This window comes from Gymnoscopelus braueri (genome assembly GCF_963280865.1).
Source record: "Gymnoscopelus braueri genome assembly, chromosome: 3".
Classification (NCBI taxonomy): domain Eukaryota; kingdom Metazoa; phylum Chordata; class Actinopteri; order Myctophiformes; family Myctophidae; genus Gymnoscopelus; species Gymnoscopelus braueri.
Window position 1 is genome coordinate 33,133,058 of NC_137612.1, and position 12,547 is coordinate 33,145,604.

At 40.9% G+C, this 12,547-nt stretch overlaps 2 protein-coding genes across 2 annotated transcripts in view; one reads left to right on the forward strand and one right to left on the reverse strand.

Annotated features, from left to right (window-relative positions):
• necab3 (N-terminal EF-hand calcium binding protein 3) overlaps positions 1 to 1,808 on the forward strand; it is a gene marked incomplete at its 5' end in the record, with an annotated part of 50,016 nt that extends 48,208 nt beyond the window's left edge. Inside the window, 2 exons of the mRNA XM_080425250.1 lie at positions 1 to 52; positions 1,732 to 1,808. The exon at positions 1 to 52 is cut by the window's left edge and continues 40 nt beyond it. Of these exons, the coding sequence (XP_080281376.1) occupies positions 1 to 52; positions 1,732 to 1,760 (81 nt within the window). The 3' untranslated portion in view covers positions 1,761 to 1,808. The remainder of the gene's footprint in view (positions 53 to 1,731) is intronic.
• A 6,479-nt stretch (positions 1,809 to 8,287) lies between these two features.
• LOC308081895 (uncharacterized protein) lies at positions 8,288 to 12,316 on the reverse strand (the record flags this gene model as incomplete). Its single annotated transcript, XM_080423511.1, has 8 exons — positions 12,296 to 12,316; positions 11,297 to 11,367; positions 10,408 to 10,876; positions 10,247 to 10,257; positions 9,797 to 10,082; positions 9,098 to 9,249; positions 8,640 to 8,925; positions 8,288 to 8,444 (listed from the first exon to the last, which is right to left on the reverse strand). The coding sequence occupies exons 2-8, from the start codon at positions 11,364 to 11,366 to the stop codon at positions 8,288 to 8,290; spliced, it is 1,431 nt and encodes a 476-aa protein (XP_080279637.1). The 5' UTR covers position 11,367; positions 12,296 to 12,316.
• Positions 12,317 to 12,547: the final 231 nt, after the last annotated feature.

Sequence of the window (12,547 nt, forward strand, 5' to 3'; positions counted from 1 at the left end):
GTAATTGACATGCTGGAGGATCCAGAAGTGGTGTCTACCATGCTGCTTCCAGGTGTGTGTGTGTGTGGGTGTGTTGATACTGTGTGTGTGCCTGTGTCAGACACATGCATGCATGCATGTATGCATGTCTTGAGGGCATATGCAAGCATGTTAACCCACAACGGTTTTCTGAAAAACGTATGTTTCTATATCAGTGATTTTCAAACATTTTCATGTCAAGGACCCCCAAAATGATATGAATTTGGCCGCGGACCCCCATCTCAAAATATTTTGTTCCAGGGACCCCGAGAAGCAAAGATTTGAGTTAATGTTTGCTTTAAAAGAATATATATATATTCAAAGATTTGCACACATTTTCACGATTTTTCAAAAATAGCAGATAATGCTTTTTAGCTCAAATGAAAAAGTGACAAAGATGCGTTCCAGGTCTTAATGGGTTAAAGAGGAGTAAAGGTACAAAAAAAGTGCTGTGACTCAAACAAGTACAAGTACTATGCGGACAAAATATGTGGGCCTCCATCCACTTTTGTTTGTATGTTTGCACTCTTTTAGGTATCTACCGTATCTATACTATTTGGGCATAGGCAAAATCTTTCAAAAACAATCTACAAGCTCGCAATGCGTCGCAATGCGACACGTTGTATGCTTGTACAGTAGTCCAGCTATTTTTTTATTTTTTTTAAAATAGGGATTAAATGATTAACATCTCTTTTGGTGGTCGCATTCACTAAATGAAATTTAGCTTGGAGGTAATGTTTAGCTAATAAACCAGACTTAATGAGATGGAAAAGAGATGAATGATTTGTTGATCGACTCACATGTGCCCTTAACACTCTCACCGCCGGGCCCGTAGCCTACGGGCCGATAAATCCAACTGTACAGCGCCGATCCCGTAGCCTACGGGCTGTGGTGCTTTTTCCTTTTTTCCGAAAAAAATAACTTTTTTCAATTTCTAGTACGGCACATTTCATCGTAACACCACCGGAAATGGAATTTTTCAGGATCACGTTTTGCAGATCCTGTTGGCCTCAATTCTAAAGCGCACACTGTAACGCCATTTTCTTCGATTGTAGTTTTTCTCCTCGCTGATCACTGTTTAACATAAACCGTTCTAACTACAACATGGATGCCCCGTTTGACACGTGGTTTGGACTGGTAGACACAGGGAGATGTCCGCGATGTTTACAAACAGTGCGCAGCTCAATCTTAAGGATTTTAACGAGGTCTATGGCGACGTGAAAAAAACAAAAAAAAACAATAAAACGTTGGCACTGGTGAGTACATTATGAGATTAACCTCTGGCGGTCAATGTGTTAAGGTCATTACACACCAGCGATTATGTGAATATACGCAAAATTCGGACTCGTTCCGAATAATTAAAAGACGCCTTTTCGCTTCGCTTTTTCGCTTTTTGGCTCCATGGAAGCTTGCATTGAAGGTTTTTTAAAAAAACGTAATATTCGCATGGAAAAATCGCCCCCGGTGTTTAAGGGGCTTTAGCCATGAGAGATGCAAGAGATACTGTTTAGAAACACACAGATAATGTAAAATCTCTGTCCCTCTTTCTCTCCTTTTTCCTTTTTCTCAATCTCTATTCACTCCCTTGTTTCTCACACTTTCTCTCTCTCACCCAATCTTCCTCTTTCTCTTGTTATCCTTGTCTTGCCTCCTGTCTTTGTCCATCTTCCTCCCTCTTTTCTTCTCTTCTCTCTCTGTTCCTCTGTTCCACAGCCTCCTGGTGGATCATGACTAACCACTAACAAGTGAAAGCCGTGCGCCACATGTACTGCCACCCACGCTGTCATGCGGACAAACAAGACCGACCACACACACACACACACACACACACACACACACACACACACACACACACACACACACTGCCCGGACACTCTGAAGCATGCCCGAACAGAAAGAAAAGCAAACGCACACACTCATAATGTACATGCAAACACACGTAGTAGACACACACACACACACGCGCGCGCGCGCGTGCGCGCGCACACACACACACACACACACACACACACACACACACACACACACACACACACACACAAACGAGATGAGGAAAATGCTAAAGGCTTCAAAGTGTCGTGAAAGCAACAGGACACAAGACATGGCATGGCATGATGTGGCACTCTCCAGCAGCATACTTTAATGTCTCACTGTCTTGGAATACTCATTATTGTGACGTTAAGATCAAAAGAGAGATACACATGGATGGTTGCACCCTAGCCAATCTATTAACTCGAAAGTGATTCTGATTCGCTGATTTTCAATGCAAAAGCCTCCCTCTAGTGTCTTCTCCTGAAGAGCACAACAGAGAGAGAGAGAGAGAGATAGCGAGAGAGAGAGAGAGAGAGAGAGAGAGAGAGAGAGAGAGAGAGAGAGAGGGAGAGGGAGAGAGGGAGAGGGAGAGCAAACAAAAACAAAGGGCAGGGTTGCCGGTGGGGGCTTAAACCTTAAACATGCATGCTGGTCAGCTGTGGGCAAGAGCCTTTATGAATAGTTACTTTGCATTCTGGCTGCACGCAGTCCTTCTTACTTTACTTACCCAGTGATGTGCATTGAATGCAAAATAAATGTGTACTTTCAACTGTATATCACAAGTATTTTTATCGAATCCGGCTCTTGCTATAAAATAAACTACTGCTACTATGTATTTGTTGCTGCTGTAGATCTATAGGCCGGGGACAGCGGGGTAAGATGAGCCATTGGGTAAAATGAGCCAATCCCATGTTTCAAGGAATCCAAGAACAATATGCAGTATGCAGCACCAATTATAGATTGATCTTAACTACAGCAGCCATGTGATGGTTGTGATCATTGTGTATAGTGAATGAACTGCAGTCTAAATTGTGTTTATGTGAAGTGATTTTATTGAGTTGCTGACATAATGATTCCTGTGTCTGAGGGGGAGTAGATCATTTTAAGGTGGTCGTCACACATCAGGTACTGCAGTGTTTATTTATTCTAGCTACAAACTTGAGGTTACAGATCAGATGTGATATTTGTTCCGTCTTGCTGTGTGCATTTATTTGTCCAGATTGTGGCTATTGAGTAAGATGAGCAACAGGGGGTTGGGCAAGTTGAGGCTATATTAAATCAAAGAGAAAAAAATACAGTATATATTTCTTATAAAATGATTGTACACCACATGGCTTTCTAATTTAATACAGTACATATAATTGATAAAGAGATAGAAAAGCTGTGTTTTTTGTAGATTGTGACAAAATCTTGTTCTATTAAGATTATGGAATGGGAACATATACAAGATGACCTTTTTTTGCATGATCAACTTACTTAAGTTGTGCCAAAGGAACACGTTTTGTCAGTGATCAGTAAATTGTGAACTACATTATGTATTGTTTTTTTTCTGGGGTGCCAAATATTGAAAGTTGTATTTTATTGGCTGTGATAATGTGTAAAATGTAAAAAGTGTGACATACTGTATTAGTGATGAATAGTTTGTTAGTTACTATGGGAGATTAACTATAGCACCCTCTGAAGAGATGTCTTCCTGTCATCTGGACGTAAACTGAAAGACTGCAGTAGAGTTTCCTCCATCTGTACATAATACAATTCACAAAGATATTCATGTTTCTGTTGTGCTTTGGTTTGGTAGTGGTAATTCCCACCAAATATGAACAATGATGAGCAACTTCAATAAAAGTCTTCAAATGATTGAATGTACTTTTTTTTATTTTCCTCTATAGTGTAGAAAAACCCAAACCTTTTTGTTCAGCGTAGTTCTGCTGACTTATACTGACCGCGTTTTGCTGTGAGAAAACCTTTGTGAACAACATCATATCGCTCTGAAAAATAACATCACAATGTTAGGACTAATGGTTTGCAGATGTGTGGAGCCTCCTTTTACTAGCCGCTCCAATTACCACACTGAAGAAGAACTCTCCCAAACCGGTACTGGGCTCATAAGCTACAATGTGGGCACCCTTTCACCACATGAACCCTAGCATCCCTACTCTAGGCATGTCATAATAGGTGAACATTCAGTGAAAACAGGGGGAAATATCTCATCTACAAGCTCACAAAACGCCACGCGTTGTGAGCTTATAGTTGTACGATACGATACGATAATACTTTATTGTCAGTTCACACTGAAATTTGTCTTGCGACCCAGCAGCCATGTATGCAACAATACACAGTACACACATTTGACATGACACAAGAAAACAAAACAAAATACATACATAAAGACATACAAAGACAAGTGCAATGTCCACCTCTCAGCCTACCCCTGGCCTATAACTCCTGATTAAACCTCAATGTCGTCTGATGGACAAAGGACCTCTTCAGTTTGACCTTATTGTATGTAGGAACACTGTATCTCCTTCCTGAAGGCAGCAACCTATATTCTCCATACAAAGCATGGCTAGTGTTTGAAGTGATATTCCTTGCCAACCTTATCATACTGTCATTATACGTAGATGTATAGAGCCTCTGAAGTGGTTGTCCAAGAATCTTTGAACAAATGTTCAGTTGCCGCAGCAGTTGTGACTTTAAGGCTACAGACAGACATCCATACCAGGTGGTACTACATTACTGAAGAACACTCATGATAACAGAAGTGAAAAACAAAAGAAGAATCTGTCTACTAGCACCAAAAGATCTCAGACGGCGAAGGAAATAGTCTCTTTGCTTTGTCTTCTTACCCACTGATTCAATCTGGTCTTTCCATGACAGAAGGTGGTCAATTACTACTCCTAGGTATGTATACGAACATACCTGGTTGATGTGTTCACTATGAATAGTAATGGGGGATCTGCGTATCTCTAGTGGGGCACCAAAAACAATCTCCTCTGTCTTTTTTTGTGTGAATGACAAGAGCGTTGTTATCACTCCACTCCACCACCTTATTTACTCTGTGTTGGTGCAGTCCAGGATCACTGGAACTATCCAAAAGAGAAATCAAAACTGTATCATCAGAGTACTTTAGAATGTATTGGTCTGGTTTGTCAGTGCGAGGGGTTTAAATTGTTTTAATTAGACATGCTGGCACTGTGGCACTAGAGACTAGGGTATAAACATAAATAAAGCAAATCCTGTATCTTGTTTCTAAAGAAACACTCAATTGCTTCAATTGTAGAAATTTAGTTTTGTACCAAATGTACACGCACACAACGTACATGCACACGGGGCACATGTCCATTGCACCAGCTGTGCTGTCTGATTGCCATGAGACTTGCACTGGTGGTCTGGAGCCTGCAGCATGTCCAGCCTCCTGTCGAGCCTGGCTGTCTGGTAGAATGGAGGTATGAATAAATGAAGTAGCCATCAGTGTATATAGCATGTAGATGAGTTATAAACTCATATGTCTGCACAAAATGTGTGTGTGGGGGGGGGGGGGGCACAAACAGGGGGGGTACACCTGTTCTTTGTGTTCCTGGGAATGCTCCTGGATGAGCCTCACAATTAAGGTCAGGTTAGAAGGGGAAAACTGTATTAAGTACATTTAAGGGTCCGTTTGCACACAAACTGTCAAATGATATGAAATACGCCAATGCCACTAAACAAAATCATACTGGGTGTATATCTTTGAAGGGCCTTATAGCGCAGTACAGAATAGCACACTCTTTAAAGTGTACTGTTCATGGAGACTCCTGCCTGTGGGTATTTTTCTACTGATACTCGGGAGCATTTCTCAGCCCATGGCTGCTGGGGCATCAGCATTCCTTTTTACTCATTTTATTCTATGTCAAAGCTGAAACTTCTTGCATAGTGTAACTGCAGTTCCTGTTACCACTCTTAACAGATTTGGAAAGGGTTACGATTTCAGATTGTATATACGTACTTATGCTATACAAGCAAAACTTGCAGATCGACAATCTCAAAACATCTCACATTAGGACTTGAGGTTACTTTTGCATTTTTTGTTAAAATAAAATGTTTTTCCACTTATGACGACATGCCCAAAATGAAGAATTACGCCAAGTTGAATGTGGTTAAATTGCACAGTTTTTGCCCATTTTACACACGCCTGACGTTGCGCTCCATTAGTTAAAACATCTACAGTACACCACTGTCTATCTTCATATAGCCTACATTGATAGAAAGAGGAAGTCATAGAGTTTAAAAATTAAAACAAGGGTATATTGTGCAGTCACAGTTACCAAAAGCGCTTAAAGCTTGTTAATTTGTGTTGGCTTGTTAAGCATTGTTTCATTGATGGGCCGACTGAGTACGATCCCACTTGTTACAGCCAAACTTCATTTGTGAGCATGGTACTGCGTAGCGCTGTGTTCAGGGAGGTGCTTACGTGCGTGTTCGGGAAACCCCCTAACTTAAGGCAGCCTTCATACCGGAAGGAACAGGAACTAGAAAAAGTGCTCCTCGGAGCACAGGTCTCCGCCTGGTCAGGTACGTTATTCTGGCCTCCTGGTGGCGCTATAATAGGCCAATGTGAAAAGGGTGCCAACCGTGCCATTTATTCTTGCATTGACACTGCATTCATGATTTGAGGCATTTTGTTCCAAAAAATTGTTTTGCTAAATTAGACCTGCTGGTGGCGCTATAACAGGCCAATGTGAGAAGGGTGGCATTTCTTCCTCGGCCTAGTGGGAATGTGCGTGTGAAATTTCACGGAAATCGCAAGCTGTTTGTATACTTTGAGGCTTTTTGTTCAAAACGGACCAATCCTGCAAACTTTGGGAGGGACAGCGAGTGCATTTTCCGGCAGCGGCTGCTGCCGGTGGCGGTGGCGGCGGCGGCGGCGGCGGCGGCGGCTGGAGCTGCCGGTGGCGTCAGCTTTGGGAGTGTGCTGCGTTTGTGTAACGCAGTCCCCACCAATATTATTTACGATTCTGTGCCTATCGGTACATAACTCGGACGGCGCTTAGTCGAATAGCAGACCATCGGCCGGTCGTCGCGGGCACTCGCGCCTGGAGGCGCTCGGGCGCGACTCCTTGGCCTCAAGGTCTGCTGATTCGGAGCGCCTCTGTCACGGTCCAAAACTATACTTTATCGGCGGAAGAAATAGTTGACTGCCGCTCCTCCACCGGCAGTTCCGCTGCTGCCGCTCCTCCACCGGCAGTTTCCGCGGCAGTTCCGCTGCTCCGCCGCTCCACCGCCGGCAGTCACTGCCGGGAGCTGCCGCTCCTCCACCGGAAGTTCTGCGGACGTTCCGCGGCTGTTGCCGCTGCCGGAGAATGCACTCGCTCCTTCTGAACTTTGGAAGCCAACCTTAGGCAATGAGGATGGAATATGGGAAATTGGACAGATCCTTGTTGATCACATGACTATAGTGATACTGTGTAGTGATTTGCATGACGTTTGGATAAAATTTGTAGGAGTAATATATAAAAAAAAGGGTTTGCACAAATCGGCCTCCTGGTGGCGCTATAACAGGCCCATGTGAAAGATTTGGGGCAAAAGTCCTGAATTGGCATCCAGGGAGTGTGTGTGCACAGTTTCGGAGCGACCGGGCCAACGGTGCCGGAGATTAGCTGGTGACAGACGGACACACACATGGACACACGGACGGACGGACAACGGGTAAAACATACTCTCTCGCCATGCCTTCGGCCTGGCGGAGACAACAATGCAAGTTGGGAATGCATGCCCCAGCCGGTTAGTAATAAGATTCTCAAGGACTGGTTATTCAGAGAAATTGTCCAATTTCCAGTCTTTAAGACCAGACGACTTTTCAAGGGGAGGAAAATAAAGAATCTGTTCTTGTTATAACATTATTACAACTGTGCATGGCGAGAAACAAGTTTAATTGCAACTTACTATGACAGTTGTTGCTCTATCACTCCAATGTTGGAAAACGTTTCGCAAAATTGCACAAAACACAAGCACCCTTAATAATGAGTATTGTAATGAGCTGTTGAGTATTGTAATGAGTCCACACAACTGTGTTGAGTTCATAATAAATGCTTTACTGAAAATAACGTGAACAGTACAGGTATAGAGCATAACATTCTGCCAACTACCCCACTCACTTCCTGATGTCATAGTTTATCTTAATGTATGCTACATCTATCAAGAATCATTTTACTCCTCACTTCATCCTCATATCATGTGCCTCTATACCCTGGAATTGGAAGATAATAGTCAGAGTGAAGAACACAGGCTCCTGAATAGCTGATATTTCAATTTATTGCATTCCTTCACCTGCATGAAGGTATTTAAGAAGACAATATTTAGGGAGGGATACTCCGTAAATTACTGTAACAGAATATCAAATAGCAGAAATGATGTATGCGTGAATCTTTCAAAGCATAATCAATAATTATTCATGCTTTTTGATCAGATTTACGGTAGACTAACCAGCTTCCTTTTCGGTCCCAAACACTTCAACCTCACAGAGGGTCAGGATTTCATTTTTTCCAGGAATCACAATACTAACAAACTGACCCTCCATCCCATTACAGGTAAAGGACCAGGTCGCGCCAGCTGGGATAGAGTCGATTACAGCACATCTGACCAAAAAGAGAAAACAGATGTTGCAAATACACATAAACACTGCAACTGTTGCTGTAATACATAGAACATTTTGTCAGAGTCAAAAGAACTATGGTGCAATGAATGGTGCAAACATATGTCAATTTTAAACATTTTATCTCTATTGACTTCAGAATCAATGGTGTATTCCTGCAAAGCAAGCAAGTGCATACCTAGGATTTCCATTTGCATTGTCGTTCAGGGAGTTTCCAATGCGGATCTCAGCTCCATTGATCCTTTTTCCACAGCAGTCTTTTCTGTTGGTGATCTTGACAGTATTCACTTTGTAAGTCTTCTGCAGATCCACTCTCCACCAGGGTTTAGACTCTTTATTTGTGTGGGTACAGGACTTCTGTGACCAGACACTGGCACGATTCCCATCAATGGCTCTTTCCGGATTTCCACCATGCGGATATATTGAAGACTGAGCTACTTGTCCACCTCGTGCCACATTTTCACCTGCATGAAGGTATTTAAGAAGACAATATTTAGGGAGGGATACTATACTCCAACAATACTGTAGCATAATATCAAATGGCAGAAATGATGTATGTGTGAATCTTTCAAAGTATATGACTGTAAATAATCAATAATTATTCATGCTTTGTGATCAGATATACGGTAGACTAACCAGCTTCCTTTTCGGTCCCAAACACTTCAACCTCACAGAGGGTCAGGATTTCGTTTTTTCCAGGAATCACAATACTGACAAACTGACCCTCCATCCCATTACAGGTAAAGGACTTGGTCGCCCCAGCTGGGATAGAGTCGATTACAGCACATCTGACCAAAAAGAGAAAACAGATGTTGCAAATACACATAAACACTGCAACTGTTGCTGTAATACATAGAACATTTTGTCAGAGTCAAAAGAACTATGGTGCAATGAATGGTGCAAACATATAGATTTACAATGATTCTACCCATCCTCTTTACTCTGAATTTGACTTGTTGCCATCAGGCAGGAGGCTTAGGGCAAAACTAGCAAGAAAGAAGGGTTACAAAACGTCGTTTGTGCCAACGGCTGTGGACATTTTAAATAAGAAAATGTGTAGATAGTCTAATCGCCACTGTTCATGACCACTGTTGCTGTGTTAATGTGATTGCATTTTTATATAGTATTTTAATGCACCTGTGTATTTTTGTAATGTTTTATTGTTGTAACTGACTGCTGGTGTGCCAAAGACAAATTTCCATTTCATGTCAATTTAATGGACAATAAAGTTTCTTTATCTTTATCTTTATCTTTATCTTATGTCAATTGTAAACATGTTATCTCTATTGACTTCAGAATCAATGGTGTATTCCTGCAAAGCAGACAAGTGCATACCTAGGATTTCCATTTCCATTGTCGTTCAGGGAGTTTCCAATGCGGATCTCAGCTCCATTGATCCTTTTTCCACAGCAGTCTTTTCTGTTGGTGATCTTGACAGTATTCACTTTGTAAGTCTTCTGCAGATCCACTCTCCACCAGGGTTTAGACTCTTTATTTGTGTGGGTACAGGACTTCTGTGACCAGACACTGGCACGATTCCCATCAATGGCTCTTTCCGGATTTCCACCATGCGGATATATTGAAGACTGAGCTACTTGTCCACCTCGTGCCACATTTTCACCTGCATGAAGGTATTTAAGAAGACAATATTTAGGGAGGGATACTCCGTAAATTACTGTAACAGAATATCAAATAGCAGAAATTATGTATGCGTGAATCTTTCAAAGCATATGACTGTAAATAATCAATAATTATTCATGCTTTGTGATCAGATTTACGGTGTACTAACCAGCTTCCTTTTCGGTCCCAAACACTTCAACCTCACAGAGGGTCAGGATTTCATTTTTTCCAGGAATCACAATACTGACAAACTGACCCTCCATCCCATTACAGGTAAAGGACCAGGTCGCGCCAGCTGGGATAGAGTCGATTACAGCACATCTGACCAAAAAGAGAAAACAGATGTTGCAAATACACATAAACACTGCAACTGTTGCTGTAATACATAGAACATTTTGTCAGAGTCAAAAGAACTATGGTGCAATGAATGGTGCAAACATATGTCAATTTTAAACATTTTATCTCTATTGACTTCAGAATCAATGGTGTATTCCTGCAAAGCAAACAAGTGCATAGGATTTCCATTTCCATTGTCGTTCAGGGAGTTTCCAATGCGGATCTCAGCTCCATTGATCCTTTTTCCACAGCAGTCTTTTCTGTTGGTGATCTTGACAGTATTCACTTTGTAAGTCTTCTGCAGATCCACTCTCCACCAGGGGTTAGAGTCTTTATTTGTGTGGGTACAGGACGTCTGTGACCAGACACTGGCACGATTCCCATCAATGGCTCTTTCCGGAGTTCCAGAATGAGCTATTGAAGACTGAGCTACTTGTCCACCTCGTGCCACATTTTCACCTGCATGAAGGTATTTAAAAAGACAATATTCAAGTAGGGATTACAGTCCCATTTATAGTCACTTGTAACTCCATCACTTTAGCATTATAGCAAATAGCAGAAACTGTGCATGTGGGAATCTTTAAATGCAATATTTATAAAGGAATGTCGTCCCATTTGTAGTCACTTATAAAGCCATCAATTAGCATTAGGCCTATAGCAAATACCATTAAAGGTATGTGTGTGAATCTTTAAAAGCAAGACTGTTATTAATCAAACCATTTGAATGGTTTGTGATCAGATCCTTTTTGGTCCCAAACATTGTAATATTTTATATACACAAATATTATTGCCATGACTAGCAAAAAATCACTTTGTCTCATAACATTGATTACAATTACTATTTAAATAATTATACTCTTAATGCAATACTGTCCATACTTTCCATGCTGATGAGGCATATCTCCCCAGTAAAAACAATCAACACAAGGATAACATTTCCGGTTATCATCCTGTGAAAGAAATTACATCAGTGAGTGAACTCATTCAAATTGATAACATTTCAGAGAAAAGTCAGGTACACTTAAAGGTAGGGAGAGGTTTTTAGTTTTTCTCTCAAGCTCTTTAATGAACAGAAAATACATTTTCAAGTAGGTTGTCAATTTCAGCCAATCAGGAGAGAGTATCAATTTATCAGCTTAACTTTTATTTTTTAGTTTCACATTGGTCTGCTCATTTCTTTTTGTAATCACTTTCAATTTCACTGATTCACTGATTGGATCAAATTGGTATGCGTTTACTGAAGAGCTTGTGATGCACCTGTCACCTGACATGCAGTCTAAATGGTTTTAACATAGAAAAGTTGATCCCCAGAGCGAAATACAGATGTCCTATATAACAGCAGCAAAGTTTAAACACAGGTAAGAGTCAAAGTAAAAAAGACAAATAAAATAGTTGAGCTTAGATTCTGCCACTAAATATATGCAATATGTTTCTGAATTAATATTGTTGGTAGAATATCAATAAACAGTGAATATATGAATGAATATTTGGTATTTGTATCACCATATGAATTAATATGTGCAGTCTATCAACAATGAATATATTGATGAAAGTAGTATTTTCTATCAACATTTATCCTTAACAGCCATCCTTTGATGTTGGGCAATATTATTTAGCAGTCTCCAGTTGGTATCAACTACTGTAGGTAAATTGGTAAAAATGTCTAATGATTGAGTATTAGTAAATAAACCAGTATTACTTTCAGTACACAAAGTAATGCTAACAAATTAGTGTAATTAACTGTCATGTTTTATATTTAAGTTGTGGACATTCTATCAAACCTTACAGTAACTATCTACTGTAGCCTACTGTAGATAGAGCATAAGTAGAGAGGAAAGGCAAAGAGAAGATTGATATCACAGGATACATACTACATACCTTGAATCTTTACAATGACCGTTGTCCTATGTATCTGTATATACTGAGCAGTACTGTAGCGCATGTTTGACGATGAACACTTGCGCCTTTTTATATCTCTCAAGGGGCGGATCCCTAAAATGACAGACTGAAAGAACTGTTTAGTTTAGGACGACACTGGTCAAATAATAAATTATCAGGTGGCAAATTGTGACGAATGTTGAACAGGATCTACTGTAGCCTATTTAGTCCATGGGCCAGACCAGAAGTCAG